This window comes from Rhinichthys klamathensis, unplaced genomic scaffold (genome assembly GCF_029890125.1).
Source record: "Rhinichthys klamathensis goyatoka isolate OS25496 unplaced genomic scaffold, OSU_Roscu_1.1 h1tg000243l_1, whole genome shotgun sequence".
Classification (NCBI taxonomy): Eukaryota; Metazoa; Chordata; class Actinopteri; order Cypriniformes; family Leuciscidae; genus Rhinichthys; species Rhinichthys klamathensis.
Genome location: NW_026606765.1, coordinates 1,302,873 through 1,318,800, shown reverse-complemented (window position 1 = coordinate 1,318,800; position 15,928 = coordinate 1,302,873). Strand labels below are relative to the sequence as shown.

At 40.3% G+C, this 15,928-nt stretch overlaps 1 protein-coding gene across 5 annotated transcripts in view; it reads left to right on the top strand.

Annotated features, from left to right (window-relative positions):
* Positions 1 to 15,928, top strand: part of fat3a (FAT atypical cadherin 3a) — a 160,084-nt gene that overhangs the window by 116,177 nt on the left and 27,979 nt on the right. For all 5 annotated transcript variants that reach the window (XM_056266010.1, XM_056266008.1, XM_056266009.1 and 2 more), the window contains 7 exons: positions 725 to 4,834; positions 9,033 to 9,229; positions 11,478 to 11,631; positions 11,712 to 11,945; positions 12,671 to 13,060; positions 14,982 to 15,196; positions 15,282 to 15,419. In XM_056266010.1, coding sequence (XP_056121985.1) covers positions 725 to 4,834; positions 9,033 to 9,229; positions 11,478 to 11,631; positions 11,712 to 11,945; positions 12,671 to 13,060; positions 14,982 to 15,196; positions 15,282 to 15,419 — 5,438 coding nt within the window. The remainder of the gene's footprint in view (positions 1 to 724; positions 4,835 to 9,032; positions 9,230 to 11,477; positions 11,632 to 11,711; positions 11,946 to 12,670; positions 13,061 to 14,981; positions 15,197 to 15,281; positions 15,420 to 15,928) is intronic.

Sequence of the window (15,928 nt, the reverse complement as noted above, 5' to 3'; positions counted from 1 at the left end):
GCTGTTTGAATGCTGAATGGAGAATGACTGAGGAGAGATGAGTTTCCAATAACTTAACGACTTAGATATCAATTTTTACCTCACATTATGCTATTGAATGACTTTAGAAGTCTTGGAATATAGTGCGAAAACTTTATGGTGCTTTACAATGTTTTGTATGCCTTTAGTGGGGCTTAACAATAACACATACAATATCGGACCGAGAAGCTGCAGCCGTGGCGGGATGATTTTAGGTGTGGCGGCCCGCCACGGCAGAATGAATGTAGCGGAAACACTGTACACTACCAAATGTCTGGACATACTTCACTAAATGGACACACTTAACTCAATTTGTCTCATGTTATATTAATAATAAATTTAAATTGTGTTTACATATAACTTATTACTAATTATTTTTATTTGCTTTATTGAATTAATCTGTGCTTAAGAGTATGACTTGGACCAGTAAACATAGACCAATAGACATAAGCCATAAACCATAATTCATAAACGTATGAATTTCTTTACCAACTAAACATATTATTATTTTATTTTTAATGGATAAGTTGGACTGTGAAGGAAAAGCCAGCATACATGGATCAATTTTTGAAGAAGCTGAATTTTTTTTTCATTTTTTCAAAGTTTTTTTTTTTGTCACAATATATTCCCCATATTACCATATTTCTTTCCACAATTTTAATAATTGTATATTTGTAAGATCTTATTTTTCTCTCTTTCAATGTAGGGAACACAGGGAACACATTCCGGATTGATCCTGTTTTGGGCATCATCTCATTGGCTCGGGAACTGGAGCTGTCAAACATTGGTCACTACGTCTTGTCTGTCAAAGCAACTGATAATGGTTCTCCAGCACTATCATCAACAGCTGTCGTCCGAATCGCGGTCACCTTGTCCGATAATGCTGGTCCCAAGTTTCCCCAAAGTGAATATCAGGCGGAGATATCAGAGGGTGTCGCCATAGGAGCTTCAGTCATCACAGTAAACGCTTTAAGTCTCTCCACCCTTACCTACGATATTCGCCACGGCAATGGTCATAGGACATTCCGCATCAACCAGTACAGTGGAGTGATCACTACACAGAAATCACTGGACTTTGAGACAGTTTCTTCCTACGTGCTAATAGTCACTGCAAGCAACATGGCTGGACAGGCCTCAAATGCTACAATAACTGTTACAGTTCTGGACCAAAACGACAACGCACCGGTTTTCCAACAGCTGCATTATCATGGAGGTATCAGTGAAGGCGCTGGGCTTAACAGTGTTGTGCAGAGTGACAACGGTCAACCGCTGGTCATACGAGCAACCGATGCTGACCGCAACCATAATGCCCTGTTAGTTTACCAGATCATGGAAGAATCTGCTAGGCGCTTCTTTGCAGTAGATGCCGGAACTGGATCCATAAGGACAATTGCTCCACTTGACCATGAAACCACACCTACATTTCATTTCCACGTTAACGTCCGAGACAGTGGGAATCCGCAGCTCTCAGCTGAGCGGCCTGCAGAAGTGACTATTGAGGTGCAAGATGTTAACGACTGCCCACCTAAATTTTCCCAGGATTCCTATGAAGCTGTCCTTCTGCTCCCAACTTATGAAGGTGTAGAAGCCCTACAAGTTTTTGCTACTGATCCCGATGGTAATGGCCAGTCAGAGCTCACCTACTCATTGACAGACGGCAGCTTGGAACATTTCAGCATTGAGCCAAGTACTGGACTGTTGACTGTGAGAAACAGTACATTTAGCAAAGAACGATTTCGCTTTAACATCCGCGTTTCAGACGGACGCTTCTCTAGCACCGCTCTGGTTACAGTCCTGGTGCATGAGGCTCTGGACAGTGGGCTGGCTTTTACTCAAAATGTCTACAATTCCAACATTGAGGAGAACAATGGCAATATAACAACAGTTGCTGTGGTTACAGCACTAGGGAACAAGCTGAATGAACCACTGCGCTATACTTTGCTGAATGCAGGTGGGAAATTTCGCATCAGGCCAACTTCCGGTGCCATTGAAACTGTTGGAGTCCCATTGGACAGGGAGGAGAAGGAGGAATATGGACTTTTGGTACAAGCGGGACGTGAGGAAGATCGTCTCCGTGTTGCAAGGGCGCTGGTCCGAGTTCAAGTCACCGATGTCAACGACAACGCTCCAGTTTTTGTTGGATTGCCTTACTATGCTGCTGTGCAAGTAGAAGCGGAGCCTGGGACTGCAATATTTCGAGTGAAGGCAGTGGACCGAGACAAAGGACAAAATGGAGAGGTCAGCTACTTTCTACAGGATGAACTGGGACATTTCGAGATGGACCGCGTGAGCGGCGAGCTTCGCTTACGGAGAGCTTTCGAGGCTGATCTCTCCAGTGTGGAATATCAGGTTCTGGTGTTCGCCCGTGACATGGGAACGCCACCTATGTCCTCTTCAGTCACCTTTCCTGTTACAGTGGTAAACAGAGCAATGCCAGTATTCGACCGACCATTCTACTCTGTAAAAGTGAGTGAAGATATACCAGTATGGACTCCAATTCTGGGAATAAATGCGAGCAGCCCTGAAGGCCAGAGTGTCCTTTACACAATCAAGCATGGTGACCCTGGAACACTCTTCTCCATTGGATTTGACACGGGGGTCATTAGTGTCATCTCAGCCCTTGACTATGAGACCAGCCCTGTCCACAGACTCATTGTTAGAGCAACGGACTGCCTCACAGGTGCTCGTGCAGAAGTGGATGTTGAAGTGACTGTTTTGGATGTCAATGACAACCCTCCAGTGTTTGAGCGGCCCTCGTACAAAGCCGTCATTTCAGAAACTGCCATGATTGGCACTGCAGCCTTGCAGGTGCTCGCAACAGACAGCGACTCCAAGAAAAACGCAGCTATACGGTACCAAATCATTCCAGACCATACCAACAGCACTGACCACTTCCACATTGACAGCAGCAGTGGTCTAATTCTGACCGCTCGCTCCCTGGACCATGAGACCATCCAGCGTTATGTGTTTCTTGTCAAGGCAACAGATAATGGCTTTCCCCCACTGAGCAGCGAAGTGTGGGTCACAGTCGATGTCACGGACACCAACGACAACGCTCCAGTGTTTAACCAACTGCTATATGAAGCCTCAATCAATGAGTTGGCACCCAAAGGGCACTTTGTAACATGCATACAGGCCTCTGACGCAGACCGCTCAGACTCAGAGCGCTTGCAGTATGGCCTGGTGTCTGGAAACGAAAGGATGCTGTTTGAGATAGATGCCGCCTCTGGTGTCCTCACCCTGAGTGGCCAGCGACGCATGCAGCGCATGCCTTCCGCCATCACCCTGAACGTAAGTGTTTCAGACGGTGTCTTTACCAGTACGGCGCAAGTGCATGTTAGAGTAGAGCGAGCTAATCTGCACGCCCCCCAGTTCACCCAGGGCATGTACGAGGCCGATGTACGGGAAAACGCACCCGTGGGATCAAAGGTCATCGCAATCAGGGCGCAAGATGCTGATCCTGGACCGTTTGGGGACGTGAGGTATGTTCTGCTCTCAGATTCCGCTCGAGACTTGTTCAGTATTGATGGCAGTGGACAAATTATGACTCTTGAGCGTCTGGACCGGGAAGAACGAAGTGAGATGGTGCTGTCCATTGCGGCTGTTGATGCAGGTGGCCGATCTGGATATTGCAGTGTCCGGGTCACTATTCTAGACGAGAACGACAACACTCCACTTTTTAGTGCCTCAGAGTACCATGCAAGTGTGCGGTCTGAGGTTGAACCAGGTACCCTTGTGATGCAAGTGCAAGCTTGGGATGTAGATCAAGGTGCTAATGGACAAGTGAGCTACAGTCTGTACAGTGAGGCCAGCCTGCAGGTTACTGAACTTCTGGATATCGACCCGGACAGTGGCTGGGTTGTCACCAAAGGCAACTTTGCCTCTTTGCGTGGGTCTGTACTATCCTTTTTCGTTAAAGCCTCTGATGGAGGTGCACCTGTTAAACATTCCCTTGTGTCAGTCTACATACATGTTTTGTCCGCTGATGCGCACATACCTTCCTTCAGCCAACCACAATTCTCCTTTACTGTGCCAGAGGACATGCCCATTGGTTCCTTGCTGGGTGCGGTGCATCTACACACCTCGACTAGCCACTCTTCCTTACCAGTAAGCTTCTCAGCGGTGATCGGACAAACTCCAGAGAGTAACAGTGATGGAGTGTTTGTGGTAGACAAAGAAAGTGGCACTATCAAACTAGACAAAGCACTGGACCGAGAGCTGACACAGGTTTATCATTTTAAAGTGATTGCAATGTTGCAGCAGGGACGGTTGGATGCTGTTTCGGCTGTGGATGTGGAGGTCAAAGTACAAGATGTCAATGATAACAAACCTGCGTTTGAGTCAGATATCTATGAGGCGTCAGTCACCGAGGGTCTTTCTCCTGGAACCAGGATTCTTCAAGTGCGAGCTTTGGATCCTGATTGGGCAGCTAATGGTCAGGTGACGTACAGTCTTGCTCCACCAGGATTGCTTGGTGGCTCTGGCGGTGAGGACATTGAAGAGCATGGTGCCTACTTTACAATTGACAGCAGCTCCGGTTGGATATCGACTCTGAAAGGGCTGGACCATGAACAGAGCCCAGCCCACAGTCTTACAGTCTGGGCATTTGACCTTGGAGATCCTGCTAGCCAGTCGTCCTCAACTACTATAACTATAGCAGTGAGCGACTCCAATGACAACGTACCGCAGTTTCTTCAGCCCCGTTACTTCGGAAGTGTACGGGAGAGTGATGCACCTGGTGAAGTGGTGGCAGTACTTAACACACGGGACAATGACAGCTCACCTGGAAACCGACAAGTCACCTATCATATTACAGGTAAGAACTTTCGGAACTGGCAAAACATTATGTTAACTGCATGACCTTCTTCACTTTTTATATATATATGTATATAAAAGAACATGTGAAACAATATACATTTTCTTGAGAAGCAACATAGAGTAAGATACTTAAGGGATAGTTCACACAAAAATAAAAATTATGCCATCGTTTACTCACCCTGCTGTTGTTTCAAACCTGCTTGACTGACTTACTTCGATGGTACACAAAAGAAGATATTTAGAAAAATTGTGTTCATACAATGAAAGTCAATGAGGATCAGTGTTGTTATGGATTCTATTGGCTTTTATTGTATGGACAAAAACAGTTAATTAATTCCTCAGAATGTCTTTGAGTTCCAAAGAAGAAAAAATCTCGTATGGGTTTGAAATGACAATGAGGGTGAGTAAATGATGAGAGAATTTTATTTTTTACTTTTATTTTCAGGTTTGGCTATTTTAGCTACCCCATTTACATGTGCATAAAATCAAGCAACAACCATGCAGTTTCTTTAGACAATCATCGGTTCCAGCTTGACAATGCTCCGTACACACAAAAAAACATCCATAAAGAATTCTAGAGAGAAGACAAACTGTCTTTTCATGCACAAGGTTTTGAAAATGTTCAACGAGCACATATAGTTTTGATGCCCTAATACCTTACCATGCAGTATAACTCTGTGTGTGTGTGTGCTCTCAATCTAAACATAGCCTGATTTTCTCAAGCCCTGTTCTGCGTGTAAGCATAATGTAGAACAACGCTATTATAGAATGTCAGAAGTCCACAGTAATTACACCTCATTCATCCTTTGCTGATAATGGATTATTCGCTCTACGGCTACCAGCTGGATTTAGCAGATGGATGCAGACTTATTCTTACTGGAGAGCAAAACCACACTTGTTTTATAAGGATTTTATTCAAGCTGTGATGCAACTACATGCAAATTATACTGGTGCGGATTTGTGATAGGCAAGCGCAACTCTTCACTTCACGAAACATAATACAGTGACATTTCCGAAAGCAGTAGTTTAGGTGGTTAGAGTCTTTCAAAAGGGCAAATATAAAACTTCTCCTTATCAGCATCTAGCTCAGACAGCTTTAAATATACTTTTATATTCAGGCAGTGTAGAACACCTTGCTTGGTGACAAGAAACAGATTGCACACACCATCACGCACATACACACCTTGCACATGCTCCTAAGCAGCACACACTTGTAAATTAGGCGCTCAAAAACTCATAACATTGAATTAGGGAGCTGCCTTGTTCTATAATTCATGCTTTTTCACACACGCACACACACAAACACAGAAACACACTTCTTGGCCTGAACAGAATTTCGATTAAGCTCAACCTTTATGCTGTGATCATGATTTAGACTGCCACCAGCAGGAGCAGTATTTTTAACAAGATTTACCACGCACAACACTCACTCACTCTCTCACACACACACACGAAGGCTCTGACTCTTTACTTAATTGCAGCCCACAGCATTGAAACTAAAGTAAACATTGTGACACTGTCAGGTTTTAAGCTAATTGTTGTTTGCGTTGTACCATATTTATATAATAGTAATATAAATAAATGTAAAATATAATCAATATCTAATTATGTAAAGAAAAACAAGTAAAAATACTTTTATGTAAACACACATATATACAAATATATATATATAGTTTTGAAGCCTAAAAGATTAAAAGATCTCTATTCATTGTATTTGCATGGAAAGGATTTCAGAGAGAAAGTCATATACATTTTTATATTTGAGTGAACTATCCCTTTAATTAAATCATAGCCCACAGTGTGTAAACTAAAGTAAACTTTGTGACACAAGCCTTTGTGTAGTTAGCATGTGTGCTACTGAGAATATCTCTCTCTCTCTCTCTCTCTCTCTCTCTCTCTCTCTCTCTCTCTCTCTCTCTCTCTCTCTCTCTCTCTCTCTCTCTCTCAGACCCTCGTCGCCTGTCTCCTTCCCTACAGTCCACACTTTCATAACGTTTAAATCCTCAAGTTCAAGACAAACTCATAGGTCAAACAGACTCTAATACACTTCTCTCAGCCCAGCGGCACAAACTGGCTCAAAGAACCGCACACCGTATCATAATACACACCAGAGGGAAAGAACGAGACAAATATACAAACAGATTTGAGCTAACATCTTTACTCTCCTTAGGAAACAAAGGCATTGTGGGTAAACTCACCTCTCGGGGTGTTTTACTGCTTCGTTCAACAGAGCACAGAGCAATTAAACAGCAAATAGTTACTCAATGGTAGTTAATTAGATCATTTGAACTTTTATTTAGAGGTTCTTTGCTGAAAGTCGTTTAAGGGGTTATAAAGGATATCTTAAACCTTGTTAGACCAGCAAACTGCATTATCTCATTTTAACAGCAGTGCTGAATATCCCCGCCGTAACGGCTAAGATTTACCAGCCGTTAAATAGCTCTTCGTGTTGCTGTCTCGTAAAGGTGAAAGTTCACTGCAGAAACACTAATCGACCAGAACTGACGTTAAACGGCTTTAAACACATCAGTTCAATTTAATTGCTTTACAAGAAGTAATAAATATGCTGTTTTGAGAGAAATATCTTATGAATTTGTATATATTTAGTTGATTTTCTTAACTACATTAGTTAACATGAACTAATAATGAACTCCACTTCTACAGCATGATTAATATTTGTTAATGTTAATTTCAACATTTACTAATACATTATTAAAATCAAAAGTTGTATTTGTTAACATTAGTTAATGCACTGTGAAGTAGCATGAACTAACAATGAACAGCTCTGTTTTTACTCAACATTAACAAAGATTAATAAATACAGTAACAAATGTATGTCCAATTCTATTCACAATGTATTTCAACAATATTTTTTTTTTCTTTTTTTCTTTCTCCAAGGACCCATACATTAATAACAAACATTTAATGCATCTTCAGAATATTTTTATACACTTAAAAATGACTCGCTGTCTTCGCATTATACACTACCGATTAAAAGTTTGGGGTCAGTAAGAGTTTTTTAAAAAATTGTAATATTTTGAAATATTATTACAATTTAAAATACCTGTTTAAATTTGATTATATAGTAAAATGCAATGTGTTCCTGTGATCAAAGCTGTATTTTCAGCATATACTCCAGTCTTCAGTGTCACATGATCCTTCAGAAATCATTATAATATGATGATTGATTCTCAAGAAACATTTCTGATTATTATTGTCGATGTTAAAAACCACTAATACATTTTAAGGATTATTTAATAAATCAAAAAAATAAAAAGAACTGCATTAATTGCAAAAATTAATGTATTTACTGCCACTTTTGATCAATTTAATGCATCCTTGCTGAATACTGACCCCAAACTTTTGAACAGTCGCTTTTGCCACTGAAAAAAGAAATCAAACATCATGAGATTTGACATGATAAATGACACTTGTGGTTTCTGTAGGACACCTCTGTGAACAGGAGCAGACTTTAATATTTGATGATATGATGCAGTGACATTTACATTTTATTGCATTACACGCATCAGAAGCTTTCAAGCACATAATAAAGCACAGAAGAAGCATGCAGCTTGTCGAAGTCCCTCAACCCAGTGAGCGAGAGCGTGGGATAAGAGAAATGAAGTCAGAAGGCGTCCAGGCCTTTGTTGACGCGTCTCAGTTAGAAGCTGTTCTGTGTTATCAGCCCCAGCTGAGTTAAATTACTCTCTTTATTAGATGACTAAGGTAGCGCGTGTTTGTACTACGACGAGTGTACAGTAATTGGATGCTTGTCAACGCGGCTGCTTTGATTACAGAGTCGTTTCCGTTGAACTCTCGCTCTCCTTTTTTCCCTCTTTCCACCTCTGTCTGCTTGAGGTTTAAAAGATGACCTGTCCTAATGAGCCGGGTAGGACTTCAGTCCGTGTGATAAATCTGGAAGGCTGTTAGGAGGACGTAATTGATGGTAGTGGTGATCATTTAAATGTGAATAAAAATGATTATTACAATTCATACTAATGAGCGTGCCTTCATTGAGAGGACTAATGGAGGTTATTAAGACACGCAGATAATCCTGGAAGTGAGCGTGTGTTGTGTTACAAATACAATCGGTAGTGGATTTTATTGCTGCTTAAATTGTCACAGACTATTGAGAGATTAAGTGTCCGGTGTAATCTCTTCTCTCTCTGTGTGTGTGTGTGTGTGTGTGTGTGTAGGTGGGAACAGAGGCGGCGTGTTCGCTCTGGGTCTGGTTCAGGGAGAGTGGAAGCTGTACGTTAAGCGACCGTTAGACCGCGAGGAACAAGAACGGTACCTTATCAACGTGACGGCGACAGACGGACTTCACGTGTCCATGGCAAACGTAGAGGTCATGGTCATGGACACCAACGACAACAGTCCCGTCTGTGACCCGGTGAGTAAAACATTCAACCCAGCAAAGCCAACGGTGTCGTATGTGATATGCCTCCAAATTATCAACACGATCACAACGCTTTGAAAGCCTGCTGAACACATGCCTTGTGTCTTCATATTGCATTCCTGCAAAGACGACTGAAAATTTACTCGCAATTGACCGTTCGCAAAGACCCGCCCCCTTTAGCTACTGTTCTGTTGCTATGTCCGACAAGCCACGCCGCTCTCACGCCTCAACTTTCAAATTTGGTCCTTTTTTAAAGAAATTTAAACAATAAATACCGTTTTGTGGCTCTTTAATGTGTCGTGACAGATCGCTATAGAGCCTCAGTTAAAGCTGCTCGTGAACCGATCATCTCTTCCTTCTAGTTAATTTAAAGCGTCGAATTAACATGAATGAACATCAGAAGGAATGTTGTTTCAACTGCGGAAAGACGTCAGTACACCGTTTTTCAAGTTCAAAACCTCAAACGTTCTGTACGTTGTATATGTAATCCTCAAACGTGTATATATAAATGTTAGGCTTTACATGGTAAAAGTTTATTCGGGGAAGCATGTAGCAGTCATCTGAGTTGGTTTCCCTGCTTTTTTTTTTTTTAGTTGGTTAAAAATCTAAGCAGTGCATTTTTTTTAGCATGTTTGCTTGGCAGTTTCAAATCTACATGGTGAACCTGAATGATTACAAGCCAAAGCCAGGAATATTTCTGGAACCAGTGAGTCCACTTACAGCAGCCAAGACGTTCAGGGGAAATGATCTATGAGCATAAAACATGACCTTGTTCAAATGAGGTCAAGCGGAAAATTAGGTCAGTCTGTTTAGCAGGGGGCATTTAGGTTAAGTCTCAAAACTTATCGAGCTGCCTAGATACAGTATGCAGCATTTTTTTAACATTATAGGTGCATAATTTTGGGGCAAATCAATAATAAAATGTTCGTGCATGAAAGAAACATTAAACACTTTTCTTGGTACTGCATTAGTTCCATTTTAACTATAGTAGGCTATAATGTGCCTACTTGCCCCAAAAATTCAAATCAACGTATTAAGTGCACCTAAAATGGCCAAAACGTTCAAATCAAATATTCAGACATACCAATGATGCAAAAAAAAAAAAATGACATTAAAAGTTTGAATGTGCTTGCAATGACCAAAAGCATGTAAAAGTCTAGAAATGTTCAAATCAGATATTCAAATGTGCCCACGATGGCCCAAAACAATTAAATCAGGTCTTCATGTGTGCCTATAATGGCCAATAATGATTGAATTGAATGTTTGAATGTGTCCAATAATAGCCAAAAATGTTTGAATGCACATATGATGGCCCAAAACTATTAATTCAGATGTTCATGCATGTCTATAATGGCCAATAATGATTTAATTGAACGTTCCTAAGATGGCCGAAAATGATCAAATCAGATGTTCAAACAATTAAAATGATCATTTGCAAATGATGGCCATGATCTAATTGAATGTTTGAATCTTCCTACTGGCCAAAAACATTTGAATGCCGCTATCATGAGATAAAACAACTACACTGGCCAAAAATGATCCAATTGAATGTGTCTGTGATGGCCAATCATGTTTCCATGCACCTATAATGGCCGAAAATGATCAAATTTAATATTTGAATGTACCCGCAAATTGTCCAAAAACATTTCCATGCACATATGATGTTCAAATGTGTATATGATGACCAGAAATGATTGACTTTTGAACATTTGAAAGTGACAGTGAAGGCCAAAAAAAACGTTTGCATGTACTTGTTGTGATGGGCAAAAAAAAACAATCAAATCAGATGTTTCTGTAACTATAATGGCCAAATATTTTTGAAATGAATGTTTGATTATACCTATGATGGCCAAAAATGGTCCAAGCCAGTGTTTAAATGTTCCTACAAGAGTCGGAAACATTCAAAACAAAGCACATTGAAAGGCCAAAAATGTTTGAATGCAACTGTGATTGCTTAAAACAATGAAATCATGTTGTTTTATGTGCTTACAATGGCCAAAATGATTGAACTGAACACTTTGAATGTTCCTTTAATGCTCCTAAAAATCAGGTATTCAAGCATGTACATGATGGTCAAAAATGATCGAAGCAATGAGCATTTGAATATGCCTACCATGGCCAAAAATGTTTGAATACACCCATGATGCCCAAAAACGATGAAATTAGATGTTGAAATGTGCCGACAATGTTAAGAAGCGTTTCGTTACGCTGATGCCTGTAGTGAGCGTGTTTGTGTCTCTAGGCCGTGTATTCGGTGTCCGTGTCCGAAGACGTCCCCCTGAATAAGCAAATCCTCCAGGTCAAAGCCACAGACGCTGACGCCGGCTCAAACGCACAGATCCAGTTCTCTCTGTTGGGTTCTGGAGCTGAAGACTTCATAATGCATCCACGCACAGGTTTGAGAGTCGTCGGGTTTAAAGAGATGTCCTGTTTATGGCGTTGCTTTTCGCTTATAAGACTCTTTCTCGCACTGCAGGCGAGCTGAGGACAGCCGTGGCGCTGGACCGTGAAAAGGTCGCTCGGTACTCTCTGGTTGCCCGTGCGACGGATGGCGGCGGTTTGTGGTGTGAAGCTGAGGTGACGGTGGTTCTCTTGGACGTGAATGACAGTCCTCCGATGTTTAGCATGCCCCATTACACCACTAGCGTCTACGAGAACACCGCCACTAAAGCTCTGCTGACCCGGATACAAGCCATAGACCCTGATCTAGGTATGAGCATGTACCACTTCTGTACCTGTAGTCTCATATGCTTTCATTGAGGGGGTTAAAACATTTTTACAATAACTCCAATAGAGTATTTATGCTTCATCCACTATGTATCAATCACTGGCAAAGCCTAGCAATTAACAATGTAGTAAAACATGCTAGAAAAATGTTAATTAATCATAATTAAAATGAGCAATGTTAAAACATGTTAACAAACGTTAGCAAACAAGTTAAACCATGTTAGCACTTAGCAATGTACTTAAACATGTTAGAAACATGTAAAATCATGTTAGCAATATGCTAAAACATGTTAATTTATACCACCAATGTGTTAAATCATGTTAACAACATGCTAATAACAACATATTATGTTAGCAAAATGCTATGTCATGCTTGCATGCTAAAAGTGTGATAAAACATGCTATCAAAAGAATGCTGTTAATTCATGTTAGCAATGTGTTAAAACCTACTAAGTCATGCTAGCAAACAAGTTAAAAATCATGTTAGCAAACATGTTAATTCATGCTAACAAAATTTAAATGCATTTGACCGTCGACAGCATGACAATTTTTCCATTTTAGTTAATAGTTGATGGTAAAAGAGTCAACTAGCTTATAACTTTTAATAAGCAGTTTCGACCATCTAGAAACCAAGTCTCTAAAAACTGAATATTTTTGGTGTAGTTTTGTAGATATAGAATCCTGCATGTGTTGTTTTTTTTTTTGCAGGTGTTAATCGTAAAGTGGTTTATTCGCTTGTTGACTCGGCTGATGGATTCTTCTCCATTGATAAATCATCCGGGATTGTTGTTTTGGAGCGTTTGTTGGACCGCGAGGTTCAGTCTTCGTACCATGTAACGGTCCGTGCATCAGATCAAGGAGTTCCTGTTCACCTTTCCTCTCTGGCGAACATCACTATCACGGTTCTGGACATTAATGACAACCCGCCCGTGTTTGAGAGGAGGGACTATCTGGCAACGCTTCCTGAAGATGTCGCAGTGGGTACGGAAGTGGTACAAGTTTACGCGGCGAGTAAAGATATTGGCACCAATGCTGATATTTACTACAACATCAGATCCGGAAACCAACAGGGCCATTTCACCATTAACATCAATACAGGTGAGGTGCATTACATAAGATTATGTACACTACAAAGAAATGTTAAAGGTGCACTAAGTAACTTTTTTGTGTTCAAAATTAACAATATTTAAATAACGAGTCAATGGTTCATCAATCCATCTTCCAAAACGTGTTATCATTGTCTATGATTAGCCTATTATAAGTGTTTATATTTTAGACCTGTCGAGATAGTTTTCACAGGAAATTGCGTACATACGTCACTCGCCAGTTCAACTCGTCATATCCGTAAATACTAGAGAAAAGTTGCTCCGGCTACTTTGACGTGTCTGGTGTGTGAGTGGCAGAGGTTAGATTTTACAACTAGCGAGAAGGGTTGACATGGAGCAGATAAATCTCAAACCTCTGGGAAAATCACCTGTTTAAAACAAACGCCAAACAGAGGACAGTCTGCTGGCAAAAAGAGAACCAGAGCTCGTAATAAAACCAGAATCTACAGTGTACTAAAACATGTTAGGAAACATGCTAATTCATGTTAACAACATGTTAAAACATGCTAGCAACATGCTAATTCGTGTTAGCAATGTGTTAAAACATGTTAGCAAAGTGCTATTTCATGCTAGCTGTATGTTAAAACATGATAGTAAAATGTTAAATAATGTTATTGAAATAATGCTAGAAAAACATGATATTTCATGATAGCAGCATGCTAAAACATGGTAGTCATATACTAAATAATCTTAGCAACACGCTAATTCATGTTAACATGGTAGCAAAAAGTTAATTCATGTTAGCAAAGTGTTAATTTATGGTAACAACATGCTAGCAATATGTGCATTTATGCTAGCTATGTGTTAATTCATGATAGCAAAATGGTAAAACATGTTAAATGCTATTTCATGCTAGTAGCATGTTTAGCTCTAGGACTGACTCACTGGCTAACCTCGGGTTCACTTCCCCCAAATCATGTTAGCAATATGTTAATTCACATTAACAATGTGCTTAAACATGTTCATTCAGGTTAACAGCATGTTAAATCATGTTAGTGATGTACTAAAACATGTTAGCAACATGTTAATTCATGTAATTCAGCAATTCATGCTAGCAATGTGTTAAAACGTTAACAAATTATTATGTCATGCTTGCAGTGTGGCAAAACATGTTAGCAGCAAGCTAATTCATGTTAGCAACATGCTAATTCATGCTAATAATGTGTGAAAACATGCTAGCAACACAATTAATGTTAATAACATGTGCAAACATGCTAATTCATGCTAAAACATGTTAAAACGTTATTTAATGCTTGCAATGTGTTAAAACATGTTAATTCATGCTTGCGATGTCTTTCTCGCTTTCTCTCTCTTTACATTTCATTACATTTAAAGCTTATAAAACTTTCAAACTTTCATACGGCTTTGTCAAGCCAACATCAAAGTTTGTCCCAACGAAATTTACTCATCTAGTTATGGTTGTTGTATCGCTGTAGTACTTTTGAAGTACTGTGTCTATTAATGGGTAAAGCTACATTAACATCTTCAGCTAGTCAGCCTGAGATCCTTTTCATCTAAACTGGTTATATCTCTTAAGCCTAGTAGTGAATGTTTTATGAGCTGTAGGATAATCTCTCTTTTCAGTAGTTTTGAGAAAGAAACGCATTTATCTGCACAGTCACGCAAATCCGAAGCACAACCAAAACAATGTTCTTCCACAAAATACATACAGTTTTGTTTTTTAACCGCTAGAGGCCCAAAAGTTACATAGTGTACCTTTAAATTATATGTGCAAATGTGCATATGATGTCCAAAAATGATCAAATTGAATGTTTGAAGTTAGCTACAATATAAATGTTTTTTTTTTATTGATATAATATATTTATGTTATAGTTATAATAAAATAATATGTTTATGTATCTGATATATTCAGTCTGTATTGAGTTATATGTTTACCCCTGTGCCGTGTACAGGTGCCATCTCGGTATCTCGACCGCTAGACTTTGAGTCCTGCAAGGATTATTTCCTGACGGTGGAGGCCACGGATGGCGGAGCTCCGCCCCTCGGTGCTGTTACCATGGTGAACATCAATCTGACGGATGTCAATGACAACGCCCCCATGTTCAGCCGCGACGCCTACAGCGTGTCTATTAGTGAGGACGCTAACATAGGAGACACTGTGGTCAAGGTAAGGGGTCATGAAATTCACATCAGTCTTATTTTTGTCTTTTGAGATCCGCCTTATAATTCGGCCTTTTGTCACGGTTGCCTAGGTGACCGCGGAAGACGTCGACAGTCACGCGAACGGCGACATCCTGTATTCCATCGTCAGCGGCGACCGAGAGAACCAGTTCTTCATCGAGCCAATCACGGGCCAGATCAAAGTCAACAAGCAGCTGGATCGAGAAACGGTGAGGAACATGGGACAAAATCCCACAGATCAGGGAACAGATGAAAACAAGAAGAAATTAAACATTTCACGGCAGACATCCACACATGAAGGCCTTTAATGACAGACTTGGTTGTAGGGATTAATGTATTATTAAAAAATATTATCCTTGTGTCTGAGATTTAAGATAATCGTATTACACCTGTAAAACCGTTACATAACAGATAAAAAAAATCTTTATCATTGATCGAGTGACTGAGACAGATTCTGCTACATTTTTAACATAAATTTGGCCCATTATGTTTCAAAATTCATTTTTATTTACATCAGTGAAAATTTGCATATGTTTTTTTTTTCAAGTGGCACATAATGTTATATCACTGCGACCACTAGATGGAGCTAATGCTTCTTTGGATGATATGCGAAGCTTCCTTCTCATATCAATTAGCTTAATGAAGTCATTGTTGTTTCCAGGTTACCGAGTCTGTTCAATTATAGACGGGTCGGATCATTTCCTGGCTCTTTTGAAAT